Consider the following 24,168-nt stretch of genomic DNA (forward strand, 5'->3'; position numbering starts at 1 on the left):
CTGATTGGGCCTCCAGGTGGCGCTCTAGGCCGCTCCTCCGCGCTCTGTGTTTTTCCTTCGCCCCGGAAGTGATTTCCAGGCCGGGGTTAGTGAGGTCGGGCCATGGTGGGGCAGAGGTTGGGAAGATGGCGTTGCGAGGTTGGGTACAGCGAAGCTGGCGCTGCGGCCAGGCGTGGGCGCCTCCCTTGGGTGGCGGCTACCGGGAGCTGTCTGCGACCCAGGCCCCGCGGCTGCTTGGACGCAGGTAATGGCCGCCGCTTCCAGCTTCCCGGTTTTACCCGAGCTGGGCTTGCGCGCATCCTCCTCCGGAGGTAGCCGCCCGGGGCTCCCGCTTTCCATTGTTCCCGACGTCTTTCCGAAAGCTGCCTCCTCCCCGCCGCGCTTTGCCTTGGTCCTCCTTTCCCTTCTGGCTTCTGGATGCCGAGCCGCGAGCGGTGTCTGGCCGAGCCTGGCCCGGTCCTCCCAACCCGCCGTGTCTTGCTTAGTAATTTCGAGGGACGAGATGGAAAGGGGAACTAACTTCTGAGCGTTAATTGCTTGTCCGGTTCGTATTCTTGACAGGACTGTACTGCTGTAGGAAGCACGTGGCCTTTCAGGTTGGCCGGATTTTATGTTAAGTGTAATAGAAGAGAAATTCCAGAACAGTTGAATTAATTTTGACTTTGAAACTTAATCCGAAGATGTCAGCTTTGCAACTTCTACCTAATTGGTGGTACCATACATCAAGGAACCTGAGACCTTTATCAACGTGCCAGCTAGCCAGAGATAAATAAGTTTGAGCATGGTGAAGGCACCACCCGATCTTAAAATTCACCCGAGGTGGGCACAGGTCTGTAAGCTCAAATCTCAGTAGGCAGAATCAGGAGGATGGTGAGTTTGAGCCAACCTGGGGGAGGACTCAATTATAAATAAGTAAATAGCCCCTGGACTGTAGACTCATTTCTCATGTCCCACCCGAAATCAGAATCTGGAAGATGGTGAAAGTGGAAGAACCTGCTCCCCAAGGGAAGCTTATTAGCATCTGGAGAAAAGTTGCATAAGCTGTAGCTTACTGGCTAATGCGTTCTTCAGGCATCCATCTTAAACAGCTTGGGGTGGTCAGCCTTGCATGTAAGCTTGATAAGGAGTTAAAGGCCAGCCTGGACAGCAGCAGACCTTGAAAAAAAGAAAGAAAAAAGTCTTAAACAGGTGGAACTGAGGCGGTTACTTGGAGGTAACTAAAGATTTCAGTGATCCTGTTGATCTGCTGTAATAGTTTTGGGAAAAGGCAGCAAGAGAACCAGACACTTCATTTATGAGGAACCTCTAGTAAAAGCCTGGGAATAGTTTATTGGTAGAGTGCTTGTCTAGCATACCCAGTCTCTAGTAATGCCACACACACAAAACTTGTCAGAACAGTTTAGTTTATCATGGTGTCTCAGGCCTTTAGTTCCAGCACTTGGGAGGTGGAGTAGGAGCCAGACTGGGGGGGGGGGGGGCATCATGGATTATTTGAGACCCTGTCTAATTCAAATACATGTGGTATTATTAAAGATTTATATGGAAGCTTTGAAACTGACATTCTTGTCTCGTGGTTCTGGAGAATGCATTAGCTGAGAGTGGGTGAGCCTGAACCTGCTCTTGAACTCAGTAGGGAATGGGAGTTGCATACTTTGTGATCACTAGTCTGAGTTGCTGTGGTTCTAAAATTAGCATGCAGAATGAGCCAGGCCTGTGGCTCTAAAGAGGGCCCAACATTTGCATTTTATAAACACTTTATGTGGTGATACAGAGGCTTACACAAACACAAAGTCCCAAGGCACCTGCTAGCCAAAACACTTTTCTACCTTTAAAGGAGTTGTAAGATTTTATGGTATGGCTGATAAGTTTATGCTGTTGCATTCGTAGCCTTCATAATCCTTGTTCTAGTAAGAGAAATCAATTTCGTTTTGTATAATGAATGCATTCTGATAATGATCATTTGCTTTGGTTCAAAGTGAGCTTACCACTGTATGTATTAAACCTACTTTTGCTACTTTAAACTCTTCCTGAGTCTCATGAGCTCTTAGCACTCAAGAGTCTCTGCCCGTGCAGAGGACCTGGCTTTGATGCCCACTTTCCACATGGTCTGGAGCTTCAGTTCTAGGAGATAAAACACCTCAGGCCTCTGCTGGCACCAGGCACACAATGTAGTGCACAGACATAGATATAGGCAAAACATCCATGTACATAAAATTTAAAGCTTTTGGGGCTGGAGACATGGCTCAGTGGTTAAGAGCACTCAGTACTCCTCTAGAAGACTGAGGTTCAATACCCAGCATTCACATGATGGTTCACAATTGCCTGTAATTCCAGGTCTAGAAATCTGTTACCTTCTCTGGGTCTCCTCGGCATCAGGCACGTGAGTTGCACAGACATACATGCAGACAAAACATCTATACATATAAGTAACTGAATTTAAAACAAGAATAAAGCTCTCAAAAAGAAAAAAAAATTACTTAGGAATGCATTTGGCTATAAAACGGATGACTGTTTAGACAAATGGGAGTCGTTTTCCTAAGATGTTTTGAGGGAAGAAGTAGCTGCTGGCTTTGTTCTGTAGTCCAAAATGTCAGGGTTTAAGTGTAAATTCTTTGACCTTTCTCTTGCCTTTAAAGAAAACTTTTCTAGCTTTAGATATTACTTCCTATTCAAGCCAGAAAGGTGTGTGTGTGTGTGTGTGTGTGTGTGTGTGTGTGTGTGTGTGTCTGTGTCTGTCTGTCTGTCTGTCTGTCTGAGTGGGGGGCATGGTGGAGAGGCAGACTGGGGATATGAGACCATACAGAAGACTAGAAAACAAGGGTTTTTCTTTCCAAGCCACTAAGAAAAAGTAGGCAAGGGGAAAGGATTAATATCATTTGGGATTGGCTGTTCAATGGTGTTTGCTTATCAGACTGATGATGTCATCGAAGGGAGTTCTTCGCTATATATAGCAGCCTTAGCATTGATTGAATAAGTGGATAATCTTCTGAAACCAGGTTGTTAAATGTAATCCAGGCATGAAGGAAGGGACTGGATTAGAAAGGAAACTTTTTTTATTTATTTTGAGACAGGGTCTTACCAAGGTTGGTCTACCATCAGACTTGATAGTGTCCTGCTTCCTTCCTGTTTGTGCTGGGGTTACAGATGTGTGCTACCGTACCTGGTTTGTGCCGATTGTGGGATTGAGGCCAGGGCTTCCTGTGTTTAGTCCAGTGTTCTACTGACTTAAATCTCAGTTCCCTCATCTAAGTTTTCTCCCTTTTTCTTCTTTTTGAAACAGGACCTTCACTATTTTAGCCTCCTGTTTAGGGTGTAATGAAAATATCACAAAGGGCAAGGGTGCTTCAGGAACTTGCATGGATTGAGTTTTCATAGATAAAGGAATTAGAGCCTTTGAGTGCATGTCTACTATTAAGGTGTTCAGGAATAGGAGCATCAGAATGAAAGGTCAGATTGAAGATGGCGCACTCACAGAACTGGGATGGGGGGCTGTGAGCCACACTGCCAAGTCCTTGAGATGGCCAAGCCTCAAGGACTCATACAAGAAGATCTTTTGAAGACTTCCTAAACGCAGTGAAATAAGGGGAGAGGTGGGAGGAATCCATCACTTTATAACAATGTTATCAAAGGAAATGGTTAGGGCTGCAAGGACAACACATTTACATGTTTCTTTTGGAAACTGGCCAAAATTCAGACAAGGTTATTTTATTGTCGCTGAAGCTGTCAGTGTGTGGATCCACCAGATAGAAAGTGAAACCCCAGGCCGGGCGGTGGGGGCGCACGCCTGTGATCCCAGCACTCTGGGAGGCAGAGGCAGGCGGATTTCTGAGTTTCGAGGTCAGCCTGATCTACAGAGTGAGTTCCAGGATAGCCAGGGCTATACAGAGAAACCCTGTCTCGAAAAAACCAAATTGAAAAAAAAAAACAAAAAACAAACAAACAAACAACCCCCCCAAAAAAACAACAACCAAAAAAACCCCCAAAAAGAGAAACCCCTGGAATGTTGGTTTGAGTGTACACATGATAAATAAATAGAAACAAAAAGAAACAGTTTGCTATTTATGTAGTCATTCTGAGACAGCAGGACCTCTCTGGAGATTCAAGGAATTCTTTTTCTGATTGACACAAAGTAATAGCCCAGTGGCACACTCTCTGGACCACGGTAGTTTGTGTGTCATTTCCCCCCTGGAAGGTTAAGGATTACCTTCTTGAGATTAGGGGCCTTGGCTCTTGTTGGATTGTTAGGAAATCAAGTGACTTGGTGCTGCCTCCGGCCAAGTGCAGGCTCTTGGGGCTATTGTGTATAAGATGCACTGTTTCTAACCAGATGCTTGCTTACCCTCCACAGGTTTAACTTGTTTCTTCAGCAAAAATGTGGATTTAGAAAAGCACCCAGGAAGGTTGAACCTCGAAGATCAGATGCAGCAGGGTCGAGTGGAGAAGCATATAAGAGAAGTGCCTTGATCCCGCCCCTGGAGGAAACAGTCTTTTACCCTTCCCCCTATCCTATAAGAACGCTGGTGAAGCCCTTCTTCTTCACCATTGGGGTAAGCGCTCAGGCCACTGCTGTCCCCTAGCTTGCTGCTAGCACTGCAGTGGACCAATGAATGCCTGGGTCGTCCTGCTGCTGGAAGGAGAGGGTGGGGCTTAGTGGACCTGGACACTGGCTGCAGGAGTTCAGATTAAAGGATAAATTGAGTAATTGCTTTCAGAATTTGGCTCCATTGCTTAAGTTCTGAGGATGACGTTTATGGGCATCCTTCTTTATAGAGCATTTCAAGTGGTACTGAATTGGTAGTTTTTTGTTTCTCTGGAGATTTATTGCTGGAAACAGGCTTCTGAATGCTTAACGTTATGATAAAGCAACACAATAGGTTTCACTGTGAAATATTATCTGGGAAATGATTTCCCTTTCAGATTATTTAAATATTTTCTCTAGTTCACAGGCTGTGCATTTGGGTCAGCTGCTATTTGGCAGTATGAATCACTGAAATCCAGGGTTCAGAGTTATTTTGATGGCATAAAAGCTGACTGGTTGGATAGCATACGGCCACAAAAGGAAGGAAACCTCAGAAAGGAGGTAAGAATAAACACTGCTTTCTTTATCCTAACACTTTTTAAGTCTGATTAATTAGAAAATACTCTTTTATTTTTAAACTTTTATTATCACGTGTGTTGGAGGAAGTGAGGGCGGGGTGAGTACTATTGCATTCACATGGAGGTCAGAGAACTTTTTTTTTTAAATACAGAGTCTGATTCTGTAGTCCCGACTGGCCTGGAACTCAGAGATCCACCCACCTCTGCCTCTCAAGTGCTGTAATAAAGGCATTGCCACCATGCCCAGCTGAAGAGCAGATTGTTACAGTGGGTTCTGAGGTCAACTGCCTTACACAGCAAGTGACGCACTGAGGTCTGGCCTTAGAAAGAGTCCTTTCCATTCCGTAGATGTGGAATTCCATCCATAGATGTGAAGTTGATGGCATTTTTCTTTTGTGTCTTGTAAGCACAGTGGGCATTTACAGTGCATGTTTGGCAGTGCTGTATCGACACCATTCTACCCACACGTGTCAGAATTACCATAGGGAGTTGTTAGAAATGGTTTGGGGTCCTTTTCTAGCTCTGTTCTAGGAGCCAGTGCTCACTTCCTTCACCTTGTTGAATTAGTTTAGAACAGGGTCACAGGGATTCTCTCTCTCTCTCTCTCTCTCTCTCTCTGTGTGTGTCTCTCTCTGTGTGTGTGTATGTGTATGGTTATGCACACTTACGGACCTTATAGACAGCCATCAAATGGATGTTAAAAGACTGCTCAGTGACACAAGGTTTATGAACTGGTAAATTCCCACTGCATTATGTTCTAACTGTTGGATAGAATGTGAGAAAGGAATGCAGATTCAGAGCTTGTAGAGTTACATTTACTTTGTATAAAAACGGTGGCCTTCTTTTCTCTTATCTGAGTTATTAAAAACATTCTAGACACACAGTGTTTTCACCTATCAGTACATACTGAGTACTGAGGCCATGAATTAATGTACAAATTTTTTTTTCAATGTGTGTGGTTTTGCCTGCATGTGTATCTGTGCACCATATATATGTGGTACTCTCAGAGACTAGAAAAAGGTATTGGATTACTTGGAACTGAAGTTGCAGGTGGTTATGACCCACTATGTAGATGCTGGGAATTGAAACCTGGTCCTCTGAAAGAGCACTGCTTCTAAATGCTGAGACATCTCTCCAACTCCCAAAAGATTTATTTTTATTTACGTGTGTATGCCACATATTTGCAGGTGCCCAAGGAGTCTTGAGGAGGGCGTTGCCCCCTCTGGAGCTGGAGGTACAGGGGTTGTGAGTGCATTTGACATGAGTGCTGGGAACTGAATGCGAGTCCAGCAAGTTGCCTCATTGCTGGGCAGTGTCTCAGTCTTTAAAATGCTGAAAGTGTTATAAGTGATTTTATATAAAACCTTAGTCCAAAAGTAGATTTCTTTTTAAGTAATAATTAAGTAAATGGTAGGTTATGATATTTAAAACCCATGTCCATTAAAGAAAATGGAAGTAATTATGAGTACAGTATGGAAGATGGCGTCCCAGCTTGGCATAGTGCCGTGGGCCTTTGTCAGTGCTACCTGGAGATTTCTGAGTCCAGGAATTTGAAGAAAGCCTCAGCAACAGCAAGCTCTTAGTTAATATTAGTTAGAAAGGGGTTCTTAGAAACCGGTTCGCACCACTGTACATGTAGCGCTGAGAACTCAGTGCCAGTTGCAGAAGTGGGATCTCAGACATACTAATGTGTCATTGCTTGTTAGTCTTGGATGCCTTTCCAAAGGACAGGTTCAATTTCATAATTGGAGTTGTTTTTGAGACCTTGACTTTATAGTGTGGACAAGGATGACCTTCAATTTCTAATCCTCCTGCCTCCACTTCCCAAGAGCTGGACTTACTGGTGTGAACTAGCACACTGGTTTCCTTGTGTTGGATGGAATTCGGGGATTGTGTGTGTCGGGCACATCAGGAGCCCTAGATTAATTTTTACTTGAACATCTTAAACATGGAAAACTTGAGATCGAGAAGTAGAAAGGACAGTCTAATGAAGACCATTATTGTGCACCCTGAGCAGGTCCCATCATATGGCCAGTTTTTTTTTTTTTCATTTCCTTTCCATGCCCTTACTAGATTATTGCAAACAAGCCATAGATGTGTCTGACCCCTAAATATTTCAAAGTGCATTCTGAAAATGTAAGGTCTGGACTAATATTACTGCATTAAAAACATGGCTCCAGGTGCAGTGGGCAGAGGCAGGCGATCTGTGAGTTTTAGGGCAGCTAGGACTCTACAGTGATATTCCCCTGCACCCCACTCCATACACACACACACACACACACAAAGAGAAGAAAAAGGAAAAGGTGGCAATTTTAGTGAAAAGTATAATTAGAATCTTGTTTTTGGAGATTTGTTCTATGTGTGCGAATGCCTTGCCTGCCTGTCTGTGTATGTACCATATGCGTGCCTGACGCCCACAGAAGTCAGAATAAGCCACTAGATCCCTTGAACCTGAGTTACAGTTGGTTGTGAGCCACCATGTGAGTGCTGGGAATTGAACCCAGGTCCTCTGTAAGAGCAGCCGGTGCTGCTGACCACTAAGTAGCTTCCCAGGCCCTTTGTGTTTTGAGATGGGTTTTGCCGTGTGGCTCAGGTCTGTCACCAGCTCCTGGGCCCAAGCAGTTATCTTGCCTTAGCCTCTTGAATTACGGGACTCCGCATGCCATCATGCCTCGTTGTACATTTTTCCTGTTTTTTGTTTTAAGATACATATCTTTACGTTAAGATTCATACCTTATGCGTATGTACTTGAGCACACATGAAGAGAATGAGTCTATGCTCACATGCGTGTGGCAGAGGACAGAAGTAGGTGTTAGATCTCTTGGAACTTGTTATGAAGGTATTGGGATCTGGACTCCAGTTTTCATAACTGTGGAGCAGGTGCTCTTAGCCACTGAGCCATCTCTCTAGCTCCCTTGTTAGAATCTTTTATTATTTTTAAATTAAATTTTGTTTTGTTTTAGATAGGGTCCCTGGATAGTTATAGTCCAGGTTGTCCTGCAATTTGCTGTGTAGATCAGCTTGACCTGAAACTCTCAGAGATCTGCTAGTGTCTGCTTCCTCTGTGCTGGGATTAAAGCCTTGTGCTACCACACCCTGTTCTAGAATTTTAAACTTAATGTGACTACCACTTGGTACCTACTCCATCTTGTAGTGGGGCAATTGTGCTTCACTGTTGGTTGGTCTCAAGACAATACTGCTAGCTATCCTTTATTATCTCATTCTAGCAGAATCTGGAGTTTAGAAACAACTGTCTGAGCAGTGGTTCTGCGGAGAGTGTCTGAGTATGAAGCATGTTTTTTAGCAGTAGAGGCGCTGATGTGTTTGCACAGGAGTGTAGCACAGACGCTGCAGCTGTCAGAAGACAGCATGCAGTACACTCTTGCCCAAGCGTTACGTCTTTGTAGTTTCATGCCCTTCAACACATTCTATCATTCACTTCTCAGTCTTCTGTCCTCCCTACTACTTAGGTTATTTGGGCCTTTTTCGGTATTTAGCTTCTTTTCCCTGTAGTTACTCATTTATATGCATACTTATAACTAGGAAATTGTTACAAGCCTTTTTCAATACAAGTAATGTTAAACTGAAAATTGTGAACAAAAAAGGAGATAATGACAATTGGATGCAATTAGTTACTGATCAAGGGCAGTAAACTTTTTTTTAAAAGTAATAATGGTGCTCAGAGGATATGAAATTAACATTGTTAAAGAAGTTTTCAGCCCCTCAGATTAAAACTGAGAAACAAGTACTGTGATAGAAGGCATCATAGTGGCCAGTAAATTTGGGTTGATAGGCTTCTTGGTCACAGGCACAATTACTTTAAAGAATTCTGAAGATTATGTAATATAACAAAATTATTTGGTTTGATAGATAATTCTTTTTATCAAATAGTTTCAGTCCTTAAAAATAAAAAGGATAAGCTTTCTCCATGAGTCTGACCTATTTCACATAGAGTCATATGCAATTTTCCTTCTGTTTTAGATTAACAAGTGGTGGAATAGCCTAAGTGATGGCCAGCGGACTGTGACAGGTTTGTGTTAGCTTACACGTTTTAGCCATTCAAGGGAAGAGAAATCAACCAAAAGGTACAGTATGTCACAGGCAATGGCTTTCATACCGTGCTTACTGGTGGCTTAGAAGACAGGGAATCTTTGTACCTTCATGCCTACGTGATAGTATAAAAATAGTGTGGAGCTGGGCAAGATGGTCCACATCTGTAATGGAGCCATGAAGAGTTTAAGGCCGTCTGTGTAATAGCAAGGCAAAACAAAGGTCTGTCAAGACAACAAAAAAGGAGTGTGGCATAAATGTTTCACGATGTCCTGGATCAGTTTTCTAGTTTGCATAGAACACATTATTGACCAAATAAATAGTTTCATGGTCATTGATATTTACCCCATTTAAGAAGATGAAGGAATGCTGGGATACTGTTTAGTTTAATAGAGTACTTGCCTAATAAGGCCCTGGGTTCAACTGCAGTACTGCACAGACCTGGCAAAGTGTCAAGTATGTACCTGTAATTCTAGCACTTGGGAGGTGGAGGCAGCTGGATCAGAAGTTAATGGGTACACAAGTTTGAAGCCATCCTGGAATACAGAAAACTAAACAAGCGAAAGGGGACATTGGCTCAAGTGCTTTCTGTGCACCAGGGTCTCTGACTTTCCAGGCTGGGTGCAGGGCATTTGTCTCTATTTTGTAGATGAGGAGACTGACTTCCAGAGAAAGAACTTTTCTCCTCCCTTTTTTAATTAGAAAATTTTATTCACGTATAGAATGTGTGAAAAAGAACTCTTTGAAGTCAAACCACTAATAGAATAGAGGTGAGTTTTAACCCAGGCCCACGTTCCTGCCTTGGTAACCCATGTGCAGAAGGTTCCCTTAACTTGTGAATGGGAGCCGCGTAATCCATGCTGACAAATCCACAGTGATTTTTGCTCTTTTTTTCCCTCCCCGCAATTTGAGGGGCAAAGAAACAGAATCTGTATGGCCAGGCTGGGCCCGGAACTGTAGTCTGCTTGCCCTACCTTCTGAGGGGCAGAAAGAAAGGTCTAAATTCTCACAGCAACAGTTTCATAGTATTTGATGGACTTAAAAACTCAAGGAAAAGAATTTGTAAATTCTGTATGTTTAGGTAAATAGCAAACATGATTTCTAGAGAGTAGCTAGATGCTACTTAATCTCAAACAGGGTAGACTTAATTGGCACACTCCTTTAACTTCCTTGGTAGATAAAGGGTGTGGCTTTGTTTTGTTTTATTTTTAACTTTTTAAAATTCAGACGGTTCTTTCTATATGCAGACTTAACTTTCCTTACATTGTTAGAACCGGATGTGGCCTTCAAGCTTATGATTGGTGTTACTTTCTTTAGAAAGTGCTTTGTTCTTCCGAATTCATTGCCAGTTTTTCATAACACTTACTGCAGATGTTAGCACTTGAGGGCAGATGTTAGCACTCATAATTGTACCTCTAAGGGCCTTTCTACTTTTTGTTTTTTATTTTATCCTTACACGAGACTTATAGATGTTATCTATATCTATGTTTTTTTATTGTGGGTGTTGGTGATCTGAATTCAGTCCTCTGCTGCAGAAGCAGTTTACAAATTAAACCATCCCTTTACTCCCTTAAATGAGTCATTTGTCATGAAGAATATGGCAGTAGAGAAATTAATTATACTCAGTACAACCTGAGTATAAAGCACTTTGAATAACATAAACGGGTTTGTCACCAGATAATTGGATTAGCTACCAGATTTCTGTCTGATATCACCCAATACTTATTTAATAGTGTTTCTAGCTTTACAACATCTGGAATGTAAATCAACTAACTTTGTACCCAGAATTAAAAATATATCTATTTATTTTATGTGTATCTTGAGTATATGTGTGAGCACCATGTGTGTACAAGAGCTCTTGAATGTCAGTCAGAAGAGGGCAGCTGCAGGCAGTTATGAGCCACCACGTGAGTGCCAGGAACCAAACCCAGAGCTTAATAGATTTACTTTCCCGGGATTATTAATGTTCTGATGGGAATATGTGTGATATTTATTTTCATTTTTGTGTTTTTAAAGAACTTGATACTTTCTGACCTAGGGATTTGTAAACTGAGTGAGGACCGTCGGCTTGTGGTATTCACACATACGGGAGCAGACGCATACAAGCACCAGTGTGCTAAAGGTTTCTGACTGAAAGCAGGCTCATCAGTTGGCAGGATGTCGGATAAAGCAAATCTAGACAGTGGATTGTTTGCAGAGTATTTGCCTTCTGAGTTCAGAGAAGTTTATTTGTGCTTCTTTAAATGTAGATGGGAGCAGATGGTGAGGAGCCTGCACTGTGTACCATGTCTAATGGTAGAGAGTCTGGGTTGGGGAAGGACTCGTTCCTTGTAGCTGATATTCTGTTTGGCATCCCTGTGTGGTTCTTCTGTCTCAGGACTGTTCTTGAAAAGTCACTTTTTAAGGGTAGGGTAGAAAGAAAGCTCCTTTTACATTTTTTTTTTTTTTTGGAACTTATCATCATTGTTGTTATTGTTATTATTTTTAAATAGGGTTTTATGGTACAGCTCAGGCTGCCTGGAACTTGCAGCTGTTGTCCTGCCTCTGACGCCCAAGAGCTGGGATCATGTGTGTGAAATACCGTACCTGGCTTTGGAAGTTTTCTTTTTTTCTTTTTTTTTTTTTTTAAAGATTTATTTATTTTATGTATATGAATACACCATTGCTCTCTTCAGACATACCAGAAGAGGGCATCAGATCCCAGCACAGGATGGTTGTGAGCCACCAATGTGGTTGATGGGAATTGAACTCAGGACCTCTGAGGAGCAGTCGGCGCTCCCAACCGCTGTACCATCTCTCCAGCTTCTGGAAGTTTTCTTTCTTGATCTTATTCAGAATATTTCCCTAGACTTCAAGTTGCTTAGGGAAAAATGTGTGTGCATATATATGTATATATGTGTATATGTATTATATATATGCATATATGTGTATATGTTATATCTGTGTGTATGTATATGGGGGGAGCAGAGGTTGGTGTCGAGCCTCTTGCTCAGCTGTTCTCCACCTGAAGAAGGGTTCTCTCACTGGAGCTCACTGTCCTGTCCTCTGTCTCCCATCTGTCCACGTGGGATCATAGGTACACACCACTGTCTTACGCTGTTTTCTTCTAAACATGGTACTAAGGCTTGATTCGGGTCCTCATGCTTGTACTTTAGAGGACTTCACTGACTGGAGAAGGGTATAATGCACCCTTTTGGTGTCTGTGAGGTAATGGAGAAGCCTACAGCAGCATCTTCCATTAGGACGTGACCCTGCTGCTTTTCATCTTGGCTACTTTCTCGTTCTGCTCAGACTTTACAGCCTGTCTTGGGGGACCCTAAACTAGGGGGGCCCCAGGAGAAGATTTCTCCTGCTCTCTGCTTTCCAGGTGTTGTTTGCGTGTGAAGCATCACGTCTGCATTTGGTCCCAAGCAGGCGGTGCTGCTCTGTAGGGAGGTTGATGGGACCCTCAGGAGGAGGCCTTGCTGAGGAAGTCTTCACTGGGTAGGCTTTGACTATATGACCTCCTGAACCTGCCATCTTGCCGAACCTGAGTTCAGTCATTTGGCTGCTGTAGACATTCATGTTTGCCACTGACTGGACTGTTGGAGTGGAGTCAGTCGGCAGCTCCTTGAGGTAGAGATGTACTGGGTAGGTAAGTCCACCCCAAAATGGGATCCTGTGCTTAGCTGTTGAAGTGGGATCGTAAGTCTTAAGTGTAGGGAGAAAAGCAAGATAGACTAACGGTCTCTAAATCAGCTTAGGGCCTGTTTTTGTTTTGTTTTTTTCAAGACAGGGTTTCTCTTTGTATACCAGGGCTGGCCTGGAACTCAAGATCCATCTGCCTCTGTCTTCCAAGTTCTGGGATTAAATAAGGTTTAGTCTGGGCTGGAGAGATAGCTCAGCAGTTAAGAGCACTGACTGCTCTTCCAGAGGTGCTGAGTTCAATTCCCAGCAACCACATGGTGGCTCACAACCATCTGTAATGGGATCTGATGCCCTCGTTCTGGGGTGTCTGAAGACAGTGACAGTGTAGTTACATGAAAAAAATAAACAAATCTTTATAAAAATATATTTCTTAAAAAAATAAGGTTTAGTCCATGTATCACTATTTAGAAATATAAAATTTAGTGCTGTTTTTACTATATATAAAAGGTCATAGATCAGGTTGGATGTCCCCTGTACCCCAGTTTATGGTCCATTGGTCCAAAAATAGGAAGGGCCATTCCGATCGTGCGCCCTCACATCTGTGAGCTCAGGTCCTGAACTGAGAATAAAGGGAAGAGGCAAGCACGCTGAGCCTAGAGCCATCTCATGTGTTCCTGCTTGTGGTGCTGTGTGACCAGCCACCTCCCGGCCAAGCAGACTTGGAGCCACAATAAACCCAACCTCTCTTAAGTTGCTTTCTGACTAGTTTTCTTGTTACATCTTGGTTTTGATATCAAGAGTAGTACTGATTGATTGGAATGAATTGGAAAATGTTCTTTGGGGCGGGGCAGAGATTTGAGAAAAGGTTCTATAAAGACATTTTATTGTTTTGCTTTGTCTTATTTGAGTTTCATATTCCCAAGGCTAGCTTACAACATACTCTGTTTATTAGGATGAGCCTCCTAATACTCTGTTTATTAGGATGAGTTCCTGATCCTCCTGCCTCTGTTTCTGGGTTGGCTAATATCAAATAATAATTATGGATCTAATTATTTACTGAGAAGATTAAACTGTCTTGAAGGGAGAAAAATATTGATCTGAGTGATGAAAGTTCTTGTGCTGGGGAGGTGACTCAGTGTGTAAAGATGCTAGCCTCAGCACAGTGGTGGTGGCACACAATCTTTAATCCCAGCAGTTAGTCAGAGGCAGGCGGGTCTACAGAGCAAGTTCCAGCACAACCAGGGCTGTTATACAGAGGAACCGGTCTCAGAACACCAACAAAGAAAAATGTTCCTAATCCCAGAAACCAAGGGGAAAACTGGCAAAAGGCTGGATGCAGTAGCACTCCTATAGCAAGATGGGAGGTAGAGACAGGACAATTGCCTGTAGCTTGCGGGCCAGCCAACCTGGAGCACACAACCCAACAGCAATAGCAAGGAAGGCAAGAATGACTCCAAGAGTTGTGTATGTGGTAACCATAAATAACTAGCCTTTAAAAAGAAAACCAGCTCTTATAGAGTGTTTGCAACTGTCTACAAATCCTCTAACTTCCTGCCAGGTAGCAGTTTGGACACTCTTAAAAATTACTAGCATTTGCTTTCCTTAACCTGCTATCCCTTACCAAATATGTAATGCGTTCATGTAACCTGGCAGGACAAGGTCAGGAGGACTTGAACTTCCGCGCTGCTTATCTCAGTGTCCTTCAATTCTGTCTTGTAGGGATCATAGCGGCAAATGCCCTCGTATTCTTGCTTATGGAGAGTGCCGTCCCCTGCATCGCACCATGATTAGATACTTTACATCCAACCCAGCATCAAGTAAGTCTGAGTTTGGGAACTTATTTTGATATAAATAATGTGAAAAATATGCTTTGTATTAGTTGGAGTGCTACAAAAGTGAGTCATTATGTCAGTAATTATGAACAGAGTATAGAGAGATGAAGCCTGCAAGGGCAAGAGCCCTGTCTCTCCTCTGTTGCAGTCCCCTCATGTCTGAACGGTGCTTTACACATAGTAGAGGTTTTTCTGAGCCAGGCATGGTGGTATAACCTTTAATTATAGTACTTGGGAAACAGTGAGGCCAGCCTGATCTACAAAGAGGATTCTCGGACAGATGGCTCAGCAAATAGGAACATTGGATGCTTTCCAGAGGACCCAGCGCGTGGTGGCTCATAACTGCCTGTAATCTCAGGCCCAGGCTATCCCCTCTTTGGCCTCCTTGGGTACCAGGCAAACTCAGCCAAACAAGCAGGCAAGGCACAGCAGCATTAAATTAAAAAAAATTTTTTTTAAGTTAAGATCTATAATCACTGTATAATCACTTTGAGGAGAGTATTACATGTAACTTTGTGGTCTGTAATTGAAACAATTGGCTGCTTACTAAGTAGAAACATTTTTTAAGGTAGTTCTTTATCCTTTGAAATACACTCTGTTAAGCCATCTTATTTAAGCTTTAACCAACCGTTTTGGATTTTTATGTTTGATTTAATACAAAAATCAGGCAAGTTTCAAACGAGTAAAGGGTAATGACCGCGTGTTGCGTGCTTACCGGATATTTTCTTGTCTTGTAGAGGTCCTTTGTTCTCCAATGCTCCTGTCCACGTTCAGTCATTTCTCCTTATTCCACATGGCAGCCAATATGTACGTCTTGTGGAGCTTCTCATCCAGCATCGTGAACATTCTGGGCCAAGAGCAGTTTGTGGCAGTGTATCTGTCTGCAGGTAACAGCTTTACCCTGAGTGGAGGGAGTGGAGGACTCACTCTTCTGCAAAAGGGATGAGGCCTGACCAAAGTAGAAGTCTGTACACATCTGCACACAGCACAGCCTCAGGATGCGCTCCTTTATCAAGTTGTGTATAGAGAAGGACATCACAGACAAATGCAATTGTTCCTTCTCTGTTTCTCATCTGATTCCCACTAATTTCTTGGGTAAACTTTGTTTTAAATTAGTAAAGGAGAGATTCAGGAATAGAGTACTGTTTAAACAACATTTTAATCTCACTGGACCTTGGGTTTTTTAGTTCAAATAAATCATCTTATAGATTGATGGGTTTCTAGACTTCCCAGCTATCGTAGCCATCTGGCTCCTTTCCCGTGTGTTCAGTTGATAGAAAGCTGTAGATCAGCTGGTTAGAGTAACTGCTAAAGATACAGCTTAATGGTGTGAAGCCCTTACCGATCACACACAAGATTTTGGGTTGAATCCCTAGCACCAAAAAATTATTTCCAATGATATGAAAGCCAACAGGACCTAATGGACCCCTGATGTCTGGAATCAGCCCAAGATTGTGAGGTAGCTGATAAATGATTAAGAGAATGATAACTGAAGGTAAAGTGACTACCCAGTGGCACAGCATCCAGGACATTGCCTTGTAAATTAGCTGAAGGGCTAATAGGGTTTGGTTCATGCTGATACGCTTAGATTGATCCCAGTGAAACCTTCCATCATTGCTAAGCATAGCCTGTAAGCTGAAGGAATACTCAGGAGGGTGAGGCAGCAGGTTAAGCAAGTTTGAGCTCAAGCTGAGGTACAAAGTAAGATGCTATCTAAAGAAGAGAAGCAAAGCAGATTCTATTAAACTGTGTGCAGTGGAGACTAAAGTACAGACTCAGGGCTGGGGTATAGTACCATAGAAGAGGGCTTGCCTAGTGTACATAAGGCCTTGGGCTCAGTCTCTAGTTTGTCTAAAATGGGGGGGGGGGGAAGCTTTTTATACTTAAATTGTTGAAATGTGGCTTATTTCATAGGTGTTATTTCCAATTTTGTCAGTTATGTGTGTAAAGTTGCCACAGGGAGATACGGACCTTCACTGGGGGCAGTAAGTATTTCTAATGTAAATATTTTCTGATTTAATTTTAAATTTCATTGTCATTGATTATGCTTATAAGAAAGTTTCAAATGAATACAGATTCCATATACTCTCATCCTATTGTTACCTTGTGTCTTATAGAGTCAGTGTAACAGTGAACTTACATATTTGTAACACTGAAAATCTTAGACATTAGCTGTTTTATTTTACATTTGTTGGTGTGCATGCACGTATAGGTGCTCCATGGTGTGTGTATGTGTGTGTGTGTGTGTGTGTGTAGAGCAGAGTATAACCTGGTGGAACTGTTTTGTTGTTTGTTCTTTTGAGACAAGTGTCTTTGTCAGGGTTTCTATTCCTACACAAACATCATGACCAAGAAGCAAGTTGGGGAGGAAAGGGTTTATTGAGCTTACACTTCCATGTTGCTGTTCATCACTAAAGAAAATCAGGACTGGGACTCAAGCAGGTCAGGAAGCAGGAGCTGATGCAGAGGCCATGGAGGGATGTTTCTTACTGGCTTGCTTCCCCTGGCTTGCTCAGCCTGCTCTCTCATAGAACCCAAGACTACAGCCCAGGGCTGGCACCACCCACAAGGGGCCCTCCCCCCTTGATCACTAATTGAGAAAATGTCCCACAGCTGGATCTCATGGAGGCACTTCCCCAACTGAAGCTCCTTTCTCTGTGATAACTCCAGCCTGTGTCAAGTTGACACACAAAACCAGCCAGTACAACAAGATCTGACTGGCTGGCCTGGAACTCACAGAGATCTGCCTCTGCCTCCAAAGTGCTGGGATTAAAGAGCTGTGCCACCACCACCTGGCAAGATGCTTGCCTAGAAATCTTGAAATTTCTCCATATTGCTGTGTGTACCAATCATTTATTCTAGTATGGGTATGGTGGCTCCTGTAACTCTAGCTACTCAGAGAATAAAGTGAGAAGACTGAATTTGAGGCCAAACTGAGCTACTTAGTGAGACTTCATCTCAAAATAAATAAGAAGTATTTCTCTTGTGAGTGTTAAGTCCATTCTATGGTTATGATATACACTATACAGTAAATGATATACACTTGGTTGGCCATTACTTTAAAAAAAGTAAAAACAAATTATGCTAGGCATGGTGATATGTGCCTTTAATCCTGGTCCCAGGGAGGCAGAAGAAGTAGATCTCTGAGGATTCTAGGCCAGCCTGGTCTACATAGTAAGTTTCAGGTCAGTGGGGGCTATATCTACTTAGTGTGAGACCCTGTCTCACGCAACAGCACACACCGTCAGGTGCTGTGGGCATTTTGTGGACAGCCCTTGTTGTGGACACATGCTTTCATTTCTCAGAGTAGAATGGCCAGGCCATCTGGTGCGGATGTCACTGTAAGAACCTGCAGACTGGTATCACATGACAGTAGTGTTGTCTGCGTTCTTGCCCGAGGAGTTTGAGAGCCCAGTCTCCATGTTCTGGAGTGATTGGCATTTTTGCTTTTTCAGTAGCTAGTGACGTTAATGATGTGTGCTTGTTCTTGTGCATCATCTTTGAAGTATATTTTGCTCATTAACATTTTAATTGAATTTGTTAACATTTTTTATATATTTTGGGTACAAGTGCTTTGTCAGGGTGTTGTTTGAGAGATGTAGGAACTCTTTATCCTATTTCCTCTGCATCCCAAGTGCTAGGATTGTAGGCATGTGCCTGGCTTTTATCTGAATTTATTTATCTATCTATCTATCTATCTATCTATCTATCTATCATCTTCCTTCCTTCCTTCCTTCCTTCCTTCCTTCCTTCCTTCCTTCCTTCCTTCCTTCCTTCCTTCCTTCCTTCCTTCCTTTTATCTGAATTTTGACCTGTAAAATATGTGTACACTTGGAAGGCTAAAGACAACTTTAGAGTTGGTTCTCTTTTCTACTTTTGGTTCTGGGGACTAGATTTAGGTCATCAGACTTTTAGTGGGAAGTGCTTCTACAGGCTGAGACAGCTTGCCATCCTCAAGAATAGCTTTCTTAGATTGTGTCTCTGTTTTTAAATACTTTGAAATAATTCCAGAAAGACAAATATCTTCACATATCCCATAGCACCATTCAGCTTAGTTTATAATTCATATTTCAATTGTGCAAGTTGTCCCAGTAATGCTCCCCTTAAGCTCAATTATTACATTAAGTGTTTTTGTTTTTTTGTGTTTTGGCTTTTGAAAGCTGTCACATTCCAATAGGTCATCATTGTTTTTCATGCTACCAGTGGTTTTGAGCAAAACAGGGAAGCTATTAAGGATTTATTTTTTTCTCAACATTCAGTCAGTTTGTTTGTTTTGAGTGGGAGTATTAGATGGTGTCCTCAGTACTGGGATTACAGGTACATGGTGTCTGTCCTTTTTTGTGGTGAATGTCTCAATTTTTGTCCAACTTTGATACTTCTGTAATATTAGTATATAATTGTGAGAAGATATTTTTAGATTATGAAAATAGCATGTTTGCTAACGTCCCTCTGCCCGTGCTCTTTTGGGATCTGTTATCTCTTGATTATTCTAGCTTGTTGGTTTTTACTGTGACGCTTGTTGCGGGGAGGGGGGGGGATCATGTAGATCATAGCAATGTCCTCAGTAAGCACACCCCTTTGTCTCAGCTCAGCTCAGCACTGGTGGCACTGGTGGCTCTAGACCATGAGTGGGTCTTTACCGTGCTGTCCTTTTGCTGTGCTGAGACATCACACTGCAGACTCCACTAGTCTTTCACAATAGCCATCTCTCCTGACCTGATACTTGACATAAATGTAGAGTGACCCTTGTCCTTTATTCCTTTAATAGACAGCTTTGTCTCTGCTGTGAACTTCCTTACAAAACCATAGTGCGCGCGTGTGCGTGCTGGTTTCAGCCTGCTCTCGGCACTGCATGTGCATTTCTTTGTGGTCCTCTGCCAGGCTTGAGCTCATTCTGCCTCCTACTCCTCTGCTCCGCTGGAGTCTGCCCTGAGCTCTAGCAGCTCTGCCCTGAGTCTGGGCTGCCTGGGCACACAGCAGCTTTGCTCTTGGTCTCAGAATTGCTTGTTTTTACCCAGATGCCTTTTCTGTGTCATACTATAAGCTCCAGGAAGGTGGGAACTGTTTCTGCACCCCTAGGATATAATATTCCTGCTATGTTAGAATTCAGATATTTGAATGAATGTGTATCATAAAAGTTAATGTCAAATAGGACATATAATTGAGGTTTTGATATATTTTCATCATTCAGATGAATTAGAAATGTGATTAACTTGGAAGGGGTTTGTTGGTATATTCCAGAAAAAGAATCTCATAGCTATTATAAATTTAAATAGGAAGAAAAAAAACTGTTCCATAGTTTATTCTAACTGGTTAGGGAGCTGGTAGAGAGTCTTCCTTCTTTCTTCCTTCCTTCCTTTTTACTATTGTTTTTTTTTTTTTTTTTTTTTTCTTTTTTCTGAGACAGGGTTTGTCTGTGTAGCCCTGGCTGTCCTGGAACTCACTCTGTAGACCAGGCTGGCCTCGAACTCAGAAATCCGCCTGCCTCTGCCTGCCAAGTGCTGGGATTAAAGGTGTGCGCCACCACTGCCCGGCTTCTCTTTTTACTATTATGATTTTTATTTTATATGCATTGGTGTTTGCCTCCTTGTATGTATATGTGAGGCTGTCAGATTCCCAGGAACTGGAGTTGCAGACAGCTGAAGTTGCCATGTGGGTGCTGGGAATTGATCCTGGGTCCTCTGGAAGAGCAGCCAGCACTCAGCATGTCTAACTAAGCATTCATGTGCTCATTATGATATATTTTATTTTTTTGTAGTGAAAAGGCAGTCTGTTTCCAGGGAGTATTTGCAGTATTATGTAACAACCTGGGTCCCTTTCCCTGATACTGTGAACATTCACAGTACAACGTTTTTACGATTTGTGCTCCCCTGCAGATGTGGAGTGCGTCAGGGTGTCAGAGCCGAGTCAGTCACATTTTCTGCTGTCCTTCTCACTGTGTTTATTGTAACCCCTGCAGTCGGGAGCAATCATGACTGTGCTCGCAGCTGTCTGCACCAAGATCCCGGAGGGGAGGCTCGCTATCATCTTCCTCCCCGTGTTCACCTTCACAGCGGGCAATGTGAGTATCGGCTCAAGTCATACAGTGACTGAAATACCGCCCTGAAATTGGAAGTAGAGGATTGAAATTGTTTTCTCATTTTTGCTTTCTCTTCCTGGTATCTAGGCCTTAAAAGCCATTATTGCCATGGATACAGCTGGGATGATCCTGGGATGGAAATTTTTTGATCATGCAGCACATCTTGGGGGAGCTCTCTTTGGAATGTAAGTTTGGGTGTAATCAATTGCTGCACTGTTTGTCCTCCCCACCACCCCACTGGTCCCCACTGAATGGTGCTGTTCTGAGCTGGTGCAGCCATCTCTCTCCCTGGACTGCATGTGTGGGAGAACACAGCATGTCTGGGTAGAGGCTGTTGTAGGGCCTGTTCCAGACCGATGCTTACTGGGTATCTGCTGCGGGCAAGTTCCAGGATAGGTGCCTTAGGCTCCTGCTGATTGTAGAAACTGAGTCTCGGAAATGACTGATGGCTCTGATGTAGTAGAACAAAAATGTAAATACAAGCCCACAGCCTCTTTTTGCAGCATACTAGATGCATTCTGTTGCACTTCAGGAAATTGGTTTTTGTCTAAATTTAAACAGAACAGAAAGTTGTTCTGTGTGAGGCAGTGCCGCCCTAGGCCGAGCCGAGTGCTGCTGTGTTTATACCTCCCATGAGTAAAGTCTAGTGTGCGCGCTCTAGCTCTGGTTACGTGGCACATTATAAGCAGTGAGACGCTGGGACCTAGAAAGTAGTTGTGCTTTGTGACTTCTAACTATGTCTGTCCTCGCCGTGTAAGCTCCTGCCTGACCTCGCCTGTCCTCGGCCCAGCTGTACTTTCGGCTGTTCTTGAGCCTCATCTTCCCGAATATTAGGATTACAGATGTGTATCCTATGTCCAGCTCTCACGAGCAGACTTTACCCGTGTTCAACAAGTAAAATTAAGTCAAGCCCTTAAGAAATGCACATTTGTATATTGTTGTAGTGTTAAAGCATTATATTGCTATTTTGGTATCGATGTAAGGTAGAATACTTTTCAAGGTGTATTTTTCGAGTTTCATTCTTTTACCTTCATGTATGTCTGTGTACCACATTCATTATCGGTGCTCACAGAGGCCACAGAAGCCCATCAGATCCCCTGGAACTGGAGTTTCATATGTTGTAGGGTGCCATATTGATGCTAAGACCGGAACCCTGGTGTCCTTAAAGAGCAGTCAGCAGGGCCACTCAGCACCGGGTGTGTCTGTGTGTGTTGCCCCTGCATGCTGCCTTGTGTGTAACAGAGCACAGGAATCTCAGGTTGGGTTCTGTTCTTAATTAGGTGATTCCTCGTCAGGTCTGAGCAAATGTGTTGTTAAACCTCTCCCCCTCACTGCCCATTCATTGTCATAGGCAGATGGAAGTGGCAGGAGGTATGCCATTATAGTCATGTTAGCAAGTTCTTATTTATAATAAACAAAAAAAGTCTGTGCCTTGATCAGACCTTGATTGACACACAGAAACTATTAGCATGTTGAATAAATTATTTTGTTTTATACTTGCTTTTCTCAAGTCAGGTAGATGTGGTTGATTATGCCTTTGGAGGCAGAATTTTCATGAGTGTCCAGCCAGACTTGGGCTACATCGTGAAAATTTGTCTCATAAGTAAACAAATAAACAAGGCAAAGTAATGGTTAGCTTACCGTGAATGAAAAGGTTACATTGTAGGGCCCCTGAGTGGGTCTTTGGGTAAAAGTATTTTCCACAAAGCCTCACAAATTTGGTTCAATTCCTGGGACCTACTTGATGTCCTCAGACCTCCACCCATACACTGATCTGTGTCCCTGTGCTTCCTTCCCAAGACACAAATAAAATGTAAAGAAAAATATTTAAGTAACTGTGTAAAACTGCCACAGAGTTCTAAATGCCCCCTCTGGACCAGCCTGCTTTCATCCGTCATATATGACAAATACCAAAGCTTCATATCAAATTACCTGTTTTATTCGGTTGTCCAGAGTGACTGTGGCATTTTATTTGAAGCGTCAACTTGGGGCTAGAGAGATGACTCAGCAGTTAAGATCACCAGCAGCTCTTCGAGGACCCAAGGTTCCATCGAGCACCAGCACAGCAGCTCACAGCTGTCTCTAACTCCAGTTCCTGGAGATCCAATGCCCTCTTCTGCCTCCCACTGTCACTGCACAACATGACACACAGACATACATGTCGGCAAGACACCCATTGACATAAAGCAAACATTCTTTTTAATAAAAGCAGTTGAAGGGACAGCTTGGTATTATAATGGTGTGAGGTCTCATTGTTTGAACATTGGACATTTGTCTTTCTCCAGATGGTATATCACGTATGGACATGAACTCATTTGGAAGAACAGGGAGCCTCTAGTGAAAATCTGGCACGAAATAAGGACTAGTGGCCCCAGGAAAGGAGGTGGCACTAAGTGAGGCCAAGCTGGTCATTGTGGCGGTGCACCTGATCCTTGCTGCTTGGAAGTCTCAGCATCGGCCGCCCGGGATGGAAATGTCCTCAGTACATGTCTCCTTAGCAATTATGGCAAAGTTGTGAAATAAAGGTTTATATCTCTAGTTTGTAAACAGTGTTTGTTCCTTCAGAGTTCTGCTGTTCTGTGGTGCTTGTTTTGTTAAATATGGCATTCTTCAAGTCAGGAGGGACCTTAGACACCTAATGGGACTCTGGAGGAGCCTTGGTTTTAGTCCTGACCTGGCATCCGCTTAGCATTGGTTCTGACTTTCATCTTCAGCTGGCCCACAGGAAACAGTGGAGGGTAGCTTCTCTCTGACGTGGTCTGGAGTAGCAGCTGCCACACTTCTAAATCCTTCTCTAACTGGCAGAGAGCAGCACATCCAAAAACTATTTTTAGGATTTACTTTGAGGTCAAAGTTGCAGCCAAGGAAGAGGAGAAGAGGTGGCTTGGAAGATGGCTCAGGCAGAAGGACCTGAGGTGGGTGCCTAGCACCGCATGGAAATCCACGCCTGCAGCCCCAGTGTGTGGACCACAAGTGTCGGTGGTGGAGAGAGGAATCCCTGCGGCTCTTGGGCTGTAAGGATGAGCCAGTTGGTGAGCTGCAGTTTCAGTGAGAGACCCTGTCTCAAAGGAATAAGCATAAAATGACAGAGCACACACTAAGTACTTTTCTCTGGCCCCTGCACATGTATAGGAATGTCTGTGAGGCAGCCTGTGTTCTTGTTGAGCTAGGTTTAAACCCTGGTGACCCAGCAGGTGTTCCTCCAAGGAACAGAGGCTGGCTGTTTGCCACCCTCCCAGATACTAGGCCCCTAACACGAGGCCTCAGCTCTCCATAATTCTGTGGTCATCAGTCACGTAGGGCAATGCCCCGAGTCCCCTCCACAGGTACAGAACATGACCACAATGTAGCCTCAAGACAGATCTCCATTTTGAGTGAGGTACCTAAAGCCCTGATGGGCTTAGCCAGTTAAGCTCTCCTTCCCAGACACTCCTCCCTACAGAAGGTAGTTAACCTCAGTCCCGCCCTGAGAAAGTGGGGTAT

At 43.3% G+C, this 24,168-nt stretch overlaps 1 protein-coding gene across 1 annotated transcript; it reads left to right on the forward strand.

The window, feature by feature from the left end:
• The first annotated feature begins 73 nt into the window (after window positions 1-73).
• Window positions 74-23,232, forward strand: Parl (presenilin associated rhomboid like). The gene is given in 12 exon segments (XM_052158429.1): window positions 74-244; window positions 4,349-4,547; window positions 4,940-5,080; window positions 9,079-9,127; window positions 14,494-14,522; window positions 14,524-14,544; window positions 14,546-14,591; window positions 15,344-15,493; window positions 16,521-16,591; window positions 20,566-20,667; window positions 20,773-20,870; window positions 22,971-23,232. Coding segments are annotated over 12 exon segments (1,137 nt in total). The 5' UTR covers window positions 74-125; the 3' UTR covers window positions 23,083-23,232.
• The last annotated feature ends 936 nt before the right edge of the window (window positions 23,233-24,168 follow it).

The sequence above is a fragment of the Apodemus sylvaticus genome, chromosome 15 (assembly GCF_947179515.1).
Source record: "Apodemus sylvaticus chromosome 15, mApoSyl1.1, whole genome shotgun sequence".
In the NCBI taxonomy this organism is placed as follows: domain Eukaryota; kingdom Metazoa; phylum Chordata; class Mammalia; order Rodentia; family Muridae; genus Apodemus; species Apodemus sylvaticus.